The 11,199-nt window shown below is 38.7% G+C and overlaps 3 protein-coding genes across 5 annotated transcripts; all 3 read right to left on the bottom strand.

The window, feature by feature from the left end:
* LOC109851516 (18.1 kDa class I heat shock protein-like) lies at positions 615 to 1,614 on the bottom strand. The gene has a single exon (XM_020421698.1). The coding sequence runs from the start codon at positions 1,426 to 1,428 to the stop codon at positions 871 to 873; it is 558 nt and encodes a 185-aa protein (XP_020277287.1). The 5' UTR covers positions 1,429 to 1,614; the 3' UTR covers positions 615 to 870.
* LOC109851514 (syntaxin-81) lies at positions 1,956 to 11,199 on the bottom strand. Of its 3 annotated transcripts, none has more exons than XM_020421695.1 (8): positions 11,060 to 11,199; positions 7,094 to 7,225; positions 6,899 to 6,982; positions 6,683 to 6,787; positions 5,743 to 5,892; positions 4,738 to 4,983; positions 4,504 to 4,635; positions 1,956 to 2,452 (listed from the first exon to the last, which is right to left on the bottom strand). In XM_020421695.1, exons 2-8 carry the CDS (start codon positions 7,169 to 7,171, stop codon positions 2,309 to 2,311), a joined length of 939 nt encoding a protein of 312 aa, XP_020277284.1. In that variant the 5' UTR covers positions 7,172 to 7,225; positions 11,060 to 11,199; the 3' UTR covers positions 1,956 to 2,308. The 3 variants fall into 3 exon arrangements, with proteins under 3 accessions (XP_020277284.1, XP_020277282.1, XP_020277285.1); XM_020421693.1 differs by lacking the exon at positions 11,060 to 11,199 and adding an exon at positions 10,509 to 10,689; XM_020421696.1 differs by lacking the exons at positions 1,956 to 2,452; positions 11,060 to 11,199 and adding exons at positions 4,191 to 4,421; positions 10,509 to 10,690.
* Positions 7,232 to 10,047, bottom strand: LOC109851515 (zinc finger MYM-type protein 1-like). Its single transcript, XM_020421697.1, has 2 exons — positions 7,852 to 10,047; positions 7,232 to 7,759 (listed from the first exon to the last, which is right to left on the bottom strand). Exon 1 carries the CDS (start codon positions 9,057 to 9,059, stop codon positions 8,346 to 8,348), a length of 714 nt encoding a protein of 237 aa, XP_020277286.1. The 5' UTR covers positions 9,060 to 10,047; the 3' UTR covers positions 7,232 to 7,759; positions 7,852 to 8,345.

Here is an 11,199-nt window from a genome sequence, read left to right as displayed (position 1 = left end):
AACAAAAAAAATGAGAACACTATGATAGACTCCTAGATATATTCTAAGAGATGGACCACAAAAGGAATGCTCGGTTGGAAGTAAGATAATTTTTAGTTGGGGCCCTTACTAAAAAGAGAATGGAAGAATAAAATTCATGTATCCAGTCCAAAATAAAAAATAAAAAGTAAAATCTTCTTTATTTTAATTCCTCGTCTCTGTGAGAATTCTAATGTAGATTTGATCCCCCCGCTTCTTCAGATCAGCTATCGCGGCGACCAAGAAGGCTTCGCCCTGGCTAAATGTTGCGGGGCTTGGTTGTTTTGCAGTACTTGCAGCAGCAACTGCAAGTGGCTGATTCAAGAACTTGCACGCCGTCTACTTGCTGATCCGTGAAGGATTTGTTCTGTACTTTTTATAACGGGGAAAAAATTGTTCGTGATTCAATTGGCAATCTGTTTCTTCATGTATCCGAGCTAATGGCCTGTAAAATTCGGCTGGATTCTAATTTCGGATACGTTCAATGGCGATGCGACGTAAAATTCTGTATCCGTCGTTGTCGGGTATGAAGCCTCAACATACATATTTGCATACATGTCACCGGCCAGAAAATTGTGATCATGTAACATATGATGAGAAAACGCGTTATAATTAACGATTATATATCTCTTTTTTATTTCAAAACAGACCATAAAGACACAAACTGACTCAAACAACTATATAAACACACGTACGGGGCAAGCAAATCAAACGCAGACTCAACACACGTTCCTTATTCGGTCCCCCCCACCCCAAACTTCTCCAACTGAACCAGCTTCTTAGTTAATTAATGGGGGATACGTACAAAGCACACCACGGCTACACGTCGATCGTCTTCGTCGGTCATCACCATCAGCCGGAGATCTCAATGGATTTCACCTCAGGCTTCTTCACCTCCGCCTTCGGCACCGTGACGGTCAGCACCCCGTCCTCCATCGTCGCCTTCACCTGATCCATCTTCGCGTTCTCCGGCAGCCTGAACCTCCTCACGAACTTCCCGCTGCTCCTCTCCACCCTGTGCCACCTGTCGTTCTTGTCTTCCTTCTCCTTGCTCCTCTCCCCGCTGATCTGGAGCACGTGACCGTCCTCCACCTCCACCCTCACGTGCTCCTTCTTGAGGCCGGGGAGGTCTGCCTTGAGCACGTGCGCCTCGGGGGTCTCCTTCCAGTCGACGCGGGCGTTGACGAAGGCGGAGGTTTCGGACGGGAACATGGAGGCGAAGGGTTCCCAGAGGTCGAAGGAGGTTAACGGGTCGTAAGCGCTGCGGGACCCGAATCCGAATGGGCAGACCGACATGTTAATTTGATTTGGTTCGCGTGGAAGGCCGAATGTTTTTTCGACTCGGTCGCGGTCGCGTTTTGTTTTTCGATGGGTGATCGATGATGATGAGTCGGATGAGGGGAGGGGCATTTATAGGGAGGTTCGAGTTGTCGTGAGGGTTCGAGAGATTTTGCTTTTTTGTTTTCTTTTGCGTTCGAGAGAGCTGTTGGGGCCGTCGAGGTTGGGTGAAAAGTGACGTTCGGTCGATCTTCAGGAAGATGCCAGAATTGGATCCTACTGTGGACGAGCCCGACTCCGACACCATGTAGAGTTACGTGGGCCTTTTCTATCGGATAGGAGCGTTTCTTGTTCGCTGGACGAGCCCAAACTCAACAAATGATCAATAAATAGGGGGGGATAATAAAACAAATTTCATCCGCGCCTCTTTTGTTAAAAATCTGTTACTTTAGTCATGGCTTCTACTTGTTTCTCATTGGGATTATGATTTTACCCGCAACTTACTGCTGAAGGACGGCTAAAAACATGGAAATTAGATGGTTTAAGCGACCACCGTGAGCTAATCATCTATTTTTTTTACCGGAAACTCCAGAGCCAAAACGTTTTGTGTAAACTTCTCAAGAAGATAGCGGTGTGAGTAGAGAAATCTATATGTTAGGCCCTAATATTTCATGTTTGAGATTTTGCAAATACACGTCCCTCACATACAGGGAGCACCACTCAAATTCTTGCTGCTGAACAGCTAAGAAGCTCAGACGTTGCCGCCACGGCCTCACACATGCTTTTCATAACACAGAAAAGCAATTTGTATCGGATATCTCTCCGGTGTCTATCCAGTACATACAGAAACAGTTGTAGATGAGTAATCGAAGACGCACAGACCATCGATACAATTCCCACAATTGCTACGAAAATAAGCTTGGAACACATCTCGCCATTTCTAATATGTCTTCCTCCAGTCTGTCCCATGACAAAAAGAGAGATGAAATATGGAGGATCATTCTTCTTTGAATCAACTGTACCAGTCGAGAAAGAGAATGGAAAAAGTAAGGACAAACAAGAAAAGGAGAAGAAAAGTCCTGCTGCTACTGTTTCGCTTAATTGCCTGTGTCAGCTCCTTGTTACCCAGCACCACGTTATTTGTAGCTTCAACTGCCTGAAAAGAACATGCGGCGACGAGAGCTTAATGACTGATCAATAGATGACAGAAAACTAAAATTTAATGAATCAGTGAGCAGACAGATGCAGGATTTGCTTCCCAAATCAGCAGTGAGAAATCGGTGAGTAGATTAGCGATACAGGATGTAATGTTGCCCGATCCCACATTTTTCAGGGTAATATTTTGTTTTCTTTCTTCTGCATGTGTGTTTAAGCCTTAACCTCCACCCGTTTCTCAGGGTGTAATGATGTCCACTTCCCACATTTTTCAGGGCAATCTTTTGTTTCCTTCCTTTCGCGTGTGTGTTTAAGCCCTAATCTCCACCCTCTGAACAGTTTGTACTTTTCCACCGCCTACAACAGTCCCTCAAATCTTTCATACTTTAAATAAGTCCCCCAAATCTTCATATTTTAAAATTTCATACAAATCTTTTAAGTGTTTTGAAACAAACAGCCCCTTAGTGATAATTTTTTTATTACTATTTATAGAGTGAATCTCCAAACAAGTTAACAAGATAATATATTAATTAGTAACATTTATCAATTTTTGTTACTAAATCAATATATGTAAGGGGAAAAAAATTCATAGTTTCAAATTAACATGAGGTGCTGTCATCCTCACATTGCTATTTTTTTTAACATGAGGTACTATCCATCACATTAGTTTTGATTTATATGAGGTACTATTTTCCTCACAATAGATTTCATTGATAAGGCTTGATGAGCTCATCATCTTCTTTTTCTTCTTTTTTCTCACAACATGAAGATAAAGCTATTGTTATCGAGGGTTTCTCATTACCATAAACTCACTCTCTAGTGCAGCATATACCTTGCATCAGTTTAGGAGGGAGAGAAAGGAATAAATTATAAATATCATCACGTCGCACAAAGCCGACTCTGAACAGACAGTGTCAAACATTTTATTGTTGTGCTTATTCTCTGTAGTCATGGTGGGATTTGAGTCATTTGATACATATAGTTCTAGTTAAGTCAAGACTCTCTATTTGACTTCCTTGAGCTGCCGTCATTCGATCAGTCCCTCTTTGGGAGATCCGCCTTCATAAGCTTTCTCCCATTGGCTGTCAAACAAAACTGATAGAGAATAAAGGTTGACCGGGGAGTCTTCATAGCTTGAACGTACAAAACTTGAATTTCTTTCATTGTAAACATAAGTTAAGTCAAGACAGCTCAGGGGGTCAGGGAGTCAAATGGTATACCAATCTATGTTTGCCGTGGCATTGCGGAGGTCGAAGGGTAAGACCATCTATTTTGATGACTGCCTTTGGGGCCAATGTGGGATCTGCCCAAGAACCTACCGGTTTAGGTAAATATCTAATGTGTTTTTTTTTATGAATTGTGGTGTCGATATGCGTATTGGTCCAGGTCTTAATTTCAATATTAGTATTCATATATAACACATGAAGAGATGTAAAGCACTTTCTTACACAGAATAGTATAAAACATATACCAAACCTGATTTTGATAGAGAAAACAACTGATATAACTTTGATGAGGATTAGCTTAAAAAGTTTAAAGTTTAAGCTTAATTTAATTTAGAGTCTTAAGCTGTTAAATTTACCTAATTTTTTCAAGTGCTGAGTCATATATGCAGTCTAATGTAAGCAAAGAATACAAAGGCAAAAAAGGCAAAGCTTTGCCAACCATATTCTTACGGGTTAAGCTTGTGCATACAGCCTCATTGGCAATGCAACGACAACTTATTTCTTGATATTTCATTTTATATACATGATCTTACTTCAGCTACTCATGTTATATACAAGGTATAATTAATACAATTACAACGAGAAATACATGTTTTTACAGTTTGCAAAGGGAGACTTATGATAATAATTCAGTAGTATATGATTGACCTGTACCCTAATACCGCATCTTTTATTCTCAATATCTCAAAGGAAGAAACAACGAGGAATTAGTTCTCTGCCGCAAGGAGTCAATTTCTACTACAACTAAAATCACATACATGAAAAGAGTGAAACATTAAAATCAAACAAATTCATATAAATAATGGTGGAAAAGAACTTTACTCACCTGTTCATACAAATGTTCAATTTGCTGAGCCTGTTGTAGGACATGTGTGGACATGAGATGATTCAATGCTGACATCTCCACCATCTTTGTTTCTGTTTCTTGAACAGCATCTAGAAGGCTTGTCAACTCAATCTGTTTGGGAGGGAACAATGAAGTTCATAATACACAAAATAATCAATACAGTGATTTCCCACTAATTGAGATTGATAAAAAAGGTCATGCAAAAAACATAACCTGGAGAGTACGAGTCTCATCATCCAAAAGTTGATCCTGAACTTGAATATTCCCAAAGTTAGAAGGGAGCTCCTGCTCTCCGATCTCAGCAAGATCAGAGTTAGAGACTTCAGAAGATTTTGCATTGGGTAGTTTGCGCATCTTTCTTCTCGGCAATGCTCTATTAATAGCATCCTGAAAGCGTATAGATCTAAGCCTGTCAAACTGAGCAGTGACAGAATGAAGCCGCTCGCTCAAAATCAAAACCTGCACTTCAGAAGGAAGATAGTCAAGAAGTGAAATTTTCATATTATGATATATAGTATAGAAGCATTATACAAGAAGCTAAGAGAATGCGATTAAGCAAAAGGCAACAACATCCAACTGAAAAGAAGCACTGTAAATTTTTTGGGAGGAAAATATGTCTTTGACGCACATAACAACAACACCAACAACCACAACTACTGCACATTTGGCCACATGGGAATTGAGCATAGGCTCCCCCAAGGGGGATGACACGGCTTTGCCATGTGATCTTACTGGGCTTTCCCAATGCACTGCCGAAAATTGACATTGTTATTCTTAAATAAAGTTAAATTCAACTCATATCTTTCTTTTCGGTAACAATTACATTACTTGTGTTCTTTTTTTTCTCCCAGAATTTTAAATATGACGAAGGACAAGTTGAGCTTCCCTTTCTCATTACTTAGTATAAGATAGACAAGCACGGTGCAAACATGTACATCATTAGATCAATGAATACCTATACATCGGGTAACTACAACATCAACCAGAAGCACTCCTGTTCGACTTTTCTTTTTTCTAAATTCATTCAAAGTTATCCATCACTATGTTTTAAGATAAGCATTATCAATCACCGCACTAATATATGGATAGAAGTAAAGCATTAATAACATGATGTAGAAAGATTGAGTACTAAATCCCCTTGACTGACGTAGAGATGCACATTTAATTAATAATTTAACCTTAAAAAAATGCATGCATTGACAATTACTAACAGCATACCACGCCATGTTTGTGAGCTACAGTATCAGCATGAGAGCTATCATCCCGTATAGAAAGCCATCTGGTTGAATTCCCATTCTTTTCTTCATCATATATCCTATTCTTAAGAATATCAATCTGGTCCTTGCATGCTTTGACAAAAATGCTAACCTGAAAGAAAGCACTTTAATTACTTGAAGAAAAATACTAAACAGCGAAATTTCCGTTGTAGGAAAAACCTGGTACACACTAAACCGTGTGACATGCGAAACAGTAATGATAAGAGATTACCAACAGAAGATGGTAATTTCCTTGTATTTATCTCAAAGGCAGGCATCAAGAAAAGTTTACGCTTTACAAGAATAGCCTCTTTTGAGAGCTAGGGGATTATAAATCCTAAGAAACTGACGCACACCTAGTGAAATTCCACAAGTTTCAACATCTGTTGGCTCAGTTTGGACTGTAACTTGGCCTACGTCATGGTTACCCCCTGTGTACCAAACCACAGGGAAGCTGAAGGGTATTAAATTAGGGTGGCACTAGGGCACACCCCCAACCACCCCCCCCTCTCATTTGCTACAGTGCACCGGGTCTCACATGGGATTTTAAAAATTTAAAATTCCATGTGGGACCCGGTATACTGTAGCAAATGAGAGGGGGTGTGGTTGAGGTTGTGGTTGGGGGTGTGCCCCTATCATTTTCCATTAAATTAATCCAAAACACAGAAAAGCCAATTACACACCAATATATTCAAATCTCTCACTTAAAGTAGATATAAGATAAACTCTTATATCATAACCTAAAAATCTATTTATATCATTAGACTGGAAATGTTCACAAGGAAGATGCATGGCGACAAGCAGCTATTCAAAGAAATTATAACAACTTCTCAAGTTTTTTCTCTTTTGGTTTTGGAGTGTGGATACTGAGAACCAAGGAAAACAACTGAGTAGTAACTTACTTCATGCTCAATGTTGTCTCTTTCCTGCTCAGTCGTGCGATGCAAATCGACATAATCTTTCCGATGCTTCACAATAAAATGTTCCAACTCATTGATGCTTTCAAGCTTCAAACAATGCAAAACTTCAGTCTCAATAGACAAAAATACAGTTAATTTGGAAATAATAATAATAATTGAAATACTACAAGAACCAAGATGTCGGCTTTAGTTACATACAGTTTTGACTGCAGCTTTAGTGAAGGCGGATCTCTGTAGAGGCCTGTGCATGATGAAACATGCCAAAACTGCCGCCAATTTCGACTATCAAAAACAAAATTTTATAAGAAATTTTGCATAACCAACTCTCACAGAAGCTAGGGTTTGAGATATTGATAACAATAAAATTCAACGAGCTTAAAATCCATCACCAACCTCGGAGTAATCAAGAGAGCGAGCCGCAACACGAATTGCATCCTTGAAATCTTCAGTTCTATCCCTAATATTTGCCATTTCCCTCTTTAATTTAATCACAGACTCAGCCAATAAATATATTTAGCATGCCCCCTGTATTTGATAAAGAGAAGAACAAACTGAGAAAACAATTATAACCCTGAGTATAACTTTAAATTTAAATAAAAAGAAACCCTAAATGCGTCAATTGCTGAATACAGAATTTCAAGAACTTCGATCGACGGTCAGGGTCGGATCCAGGATTTTAGTTCTGGGGGGCCGCGTACAAAAGATAAATAAAAAATTTTCTTAATGTAATTTTATTCACAAGAGATATACCACAACCCAAATAAAACGAGTAAAATAGCCAACATCAATATCTCCAAAATATTTCAAAAGAGGAAGACAAAAATATTATATAGAAAATAGTCAAATAAGCATCATCTATTTTTTTATAACTAAAATTTCTCTAACTAAAAGGAATTCGACGTTCCTTAAATTTTTCAAAGTCTTCAATGATAGCATCAATGCTCAGACTTTTAACAATTTCTCTTTCAATAAATACCATTAATACGTCGGAGAGGAAAGCATCCTCCATTTTGCTTCGAAGCCTAGTCTTGACGATATTCATAGCTGAGAATGATCGTTCTGCAGTAGCAGTAGAAACTGGAAGAGTAAGCACAAGTACGATCACTCTAAAAATGAGGTCGTATGTAGCAGATTTATTAGTCTTTACCAACCATTAACACAACTCAGAAATGGTTGAAAGAGTTTTGAAGTCTGACCCTTTGACTACATTATGCTCATAATGTTTCAGTTGCATCTTCAAACTCTCTTTTTCTTCACTTGTAAAATCTTGTGCATAAAACTTGCCAAACAATTTGCATATATCTTGTATTCTCAAAGCCTCAGATGCATTTTGAGGATTTAAGGCAGAACTAAGCATGAGCAATTCTGTCGCATCTTTACTAAAACGCACATTAATTTCTTGCATTTGTGAATCGATCGCGGCATAAAAAAAGTCTACTCGATAATGCTGCCCAATGGTGATGTCTTGATGACCACGAGCTCGACGTCGTCTATCAACATACTGAGCACTAAAATCAGGAATATTAATGTTACGAGCCACACAAAAAGACTTCACTTTTTCAAGCAAATTATCCCACTTGTCATCCCTTAACTCTTGTAGTAATCTTTTTGTAGATGACACAAGCTCCATTGCATTCGAAATGTCTTAAGACTTCCTTTGTAAAGTCTGGCAAAGAAAATCTGTGATCCCCATAATCTCACTCATTAGATGTAAGATAAATACAAAATCGAATGAAGTCATTTCATCATAAACAGATGTTGCATCAGCTCGTTGGGAAGAAAGCCCATCCTCCATAACTTTGAGCAACACCGTACATGCTGCACTGAACATCCTGATCAAACTTGATAATGATCTGAAATGAGAACTCCAACGCGTATCAGCAGCTCGTTGTAAAGTGCCAATCTGATTAAGTCCAGTCCCTGTCTCGAGTTCATTAATAGAAATCAAATGGGCAATGTCATCCACGTGAGCTTTCTTCAATTCATCATTACGCTTGCAAGAAGCACCAACCATATTAACTATAGAAATTAATTTATCAAAAAACATATGAATGGGAGTCAGATTTTTTGCTGCCGCAACAAGAGCCAACTGTAGCCGATGAGCAAAGCAATGAACATAGTAAGCAGTCTTACAATCTTTCATAATCAAAGCTTGCAATCCATTGAATTCACCTCTCATATTACTGGCCCCATCGTAACCTTGACCTCTAATATTTTGAACATCCAAATTGTAATGAGCCAAAGCAGAATATATGGCGTTCTTTAAAGTCAAAGCTGCAGTATCAGAAACATGAACAAGCCCAAAAAAACGTTCTTGAATGAATCCATTAGTGTCCACAAACCGTAACACAATAGACATTTGCTCTTTTTTGACTCATCACGGGCTTCATCAACAATGATACAATACTTGGCAACTCCAATTTCTTCACGAATTGCATTTTTCAATCTCACTGAAAACACATGAAGTATTTGTTTTTGAATATCATGACTTGTATATTTGGCATTTTTGGGAGCTTTCACAATTGCCTTTGAAAGTTAGTCATTCTCCATGGCCAGTACATCCAAAAATTCAAGAAAATTGCCACGATTGGACGAACTAGATTTCTCATCGTGGCCTCTAAACGAAATCCCTTGGAGTGCAAGCAATCGCACCACAAGTATGTGAGCTCTTAACCGAAGACGATCTGTTGCAATTTGTTCAGCATTGAAGTTGTCGAATCGCCTTTATATATGCTGCGGTTGGTTCATCAAATCCTCACATGCCTTTTCAGCATTACGATGGAGTGAAGATACATTATCTTTTCCTATATGGCCTAGGAAAGCACATGCTTTTCCGCTTCGAACTTTCTTCCAACTATCAAAACCATCAACAACAAAAGCAGTTTGATTTTTGCACCCTGATGGCTTGTTGAAGAGAAAACATGGAAAGCAATATGCTTTATCTTTCGCCGGTGAATACTCCAACCAATGAAATAGCTCATACCAAGTAAATTGAAATCTTCGAGGATGCTTAATATCCTTATTTAATGGATAATCTTGAAGAATAGGTTGATATGCCTTTAGATTCAAATATGCTCGACGAATCTCCTCCCGTTGGTCAAGAGGGTATTCCCATATTTGTCGACGCAAGCCTGGATCACGCTCTAAGGAATTAAGATCAACTTCTTCACCATCTGGATTTTGAAATCTTTTAGGAGGATTTTCAAATGGAAGATCATTGTCATTTGAGGCTAGTGAAGGGGTTATAGGAGCAGCAGGACTTAATTCATTTCCTCTCTTCCTTTGGAAAAAATTATCAATTGTAACAGATTTTCCCATTTTATTTCAAATTTAATCACTGACCAGTCTGACCTGTGAAGTTTATATATATATATTAGGAATATACAATCAAATACTCATCACAGTATCACACATTTAAGTTTTTTTTTTGAGAGAAAATCACACATTTAAGTTACTAAGCCGAACAACCATATCATTCCACTAACCATATCATTCCAGTAACATTACCAAATTCCTAACACCACTTGTATCTACTACTGTAAGCTTTAGTAGAAACCCTAAATTAAAGAGAGAGAAATATTCGCAATCCACCACGGCACCACGTAAAGGGAACAACGGCCCTAAATTACCAAGAAAGCCCACTTGGAAAGGTAAAAAAAACAATAAATTCTCCTACAAGATTTTATCTTTCTATCAGAAACAATCATACAATTGAAAACCAAGAAATACCCTGAAACCGAAACAGCAAAACATAACGAATTAAGAGAGAAAGGTTACAAAGGTATTGATGGGATAATTGGGATTGTACCTTAGATCCTTAACCTTGCTTAATCCATCTCCATCCACGCCGCAGGACCACGAACCTGAGCACCTCACCTCCCTTTAATGTCGTCGTCGTCTCGTCAGTCGTCTAGATTCCGCCCCCTCCCCCCCTTTCGTAAGTTTCGTCACAAGTCTGTGGTAGTGTGTGTGGGGCTAGGGTTTTAACTTTCACTCACTTTATTAATATATCATTTCCAATAAACCCCCTTAAGAATAACCATTTTCTAACAAACCCCCTTAAGAATAACCATTCGCTAAATACCTCTCCATAATTTCCAATTTCAATGAAACCCCCTTTATTAATCTTGTTGCTGTTCATGATAATATATTTACTATTAATATATACATAAAAACCCTCAAATAATTAATATTCACAAACTAATTTTTTTAGGAATAGAGCACCCTAATTTTTTTTCCCCCAAAATTTTGTAGAGGGTTAAGAAATAGAGCACCCTAATCCCCCCCGACTGTACGTAGATCCTCCCCTGTCGACGGTTAGGTAGCAATCAGATCTTCCCGAGTTATTAGAATGCATACCTGAAGAAATCGCCGAAAGCTTCGAAAATCTTGCAGAACGAGCGCAACTCCGGCGATCTAGGTCCGGCGATCTAGGTCGGAGCCCGCGACTTCTCTTCCCCTTCTCACGAGCCTTTTCTCTGGAAATTAATTTACAGTGA

This window comes from Asparagus officinalis, chromosome 8 (genome assembly GCF_001876935.1).
Source record: "Asparagus officinalis chromosome 8, Aspof.V1, whole genome shotgun sequence".
Taxonomy (NCBI): domain Eukaryota; kingdom Viridiplantae; phylum Streptophyta; class Magnoliopsida; order Asparagales; family Asparagaceae; genus Asparagus; species Asparagus officinalis.
The sequence above is the reverse complement of the archived record's forward strand: the minus strand, read 5'-3'. Positions and strand labels throughout refer to the sequence as shown.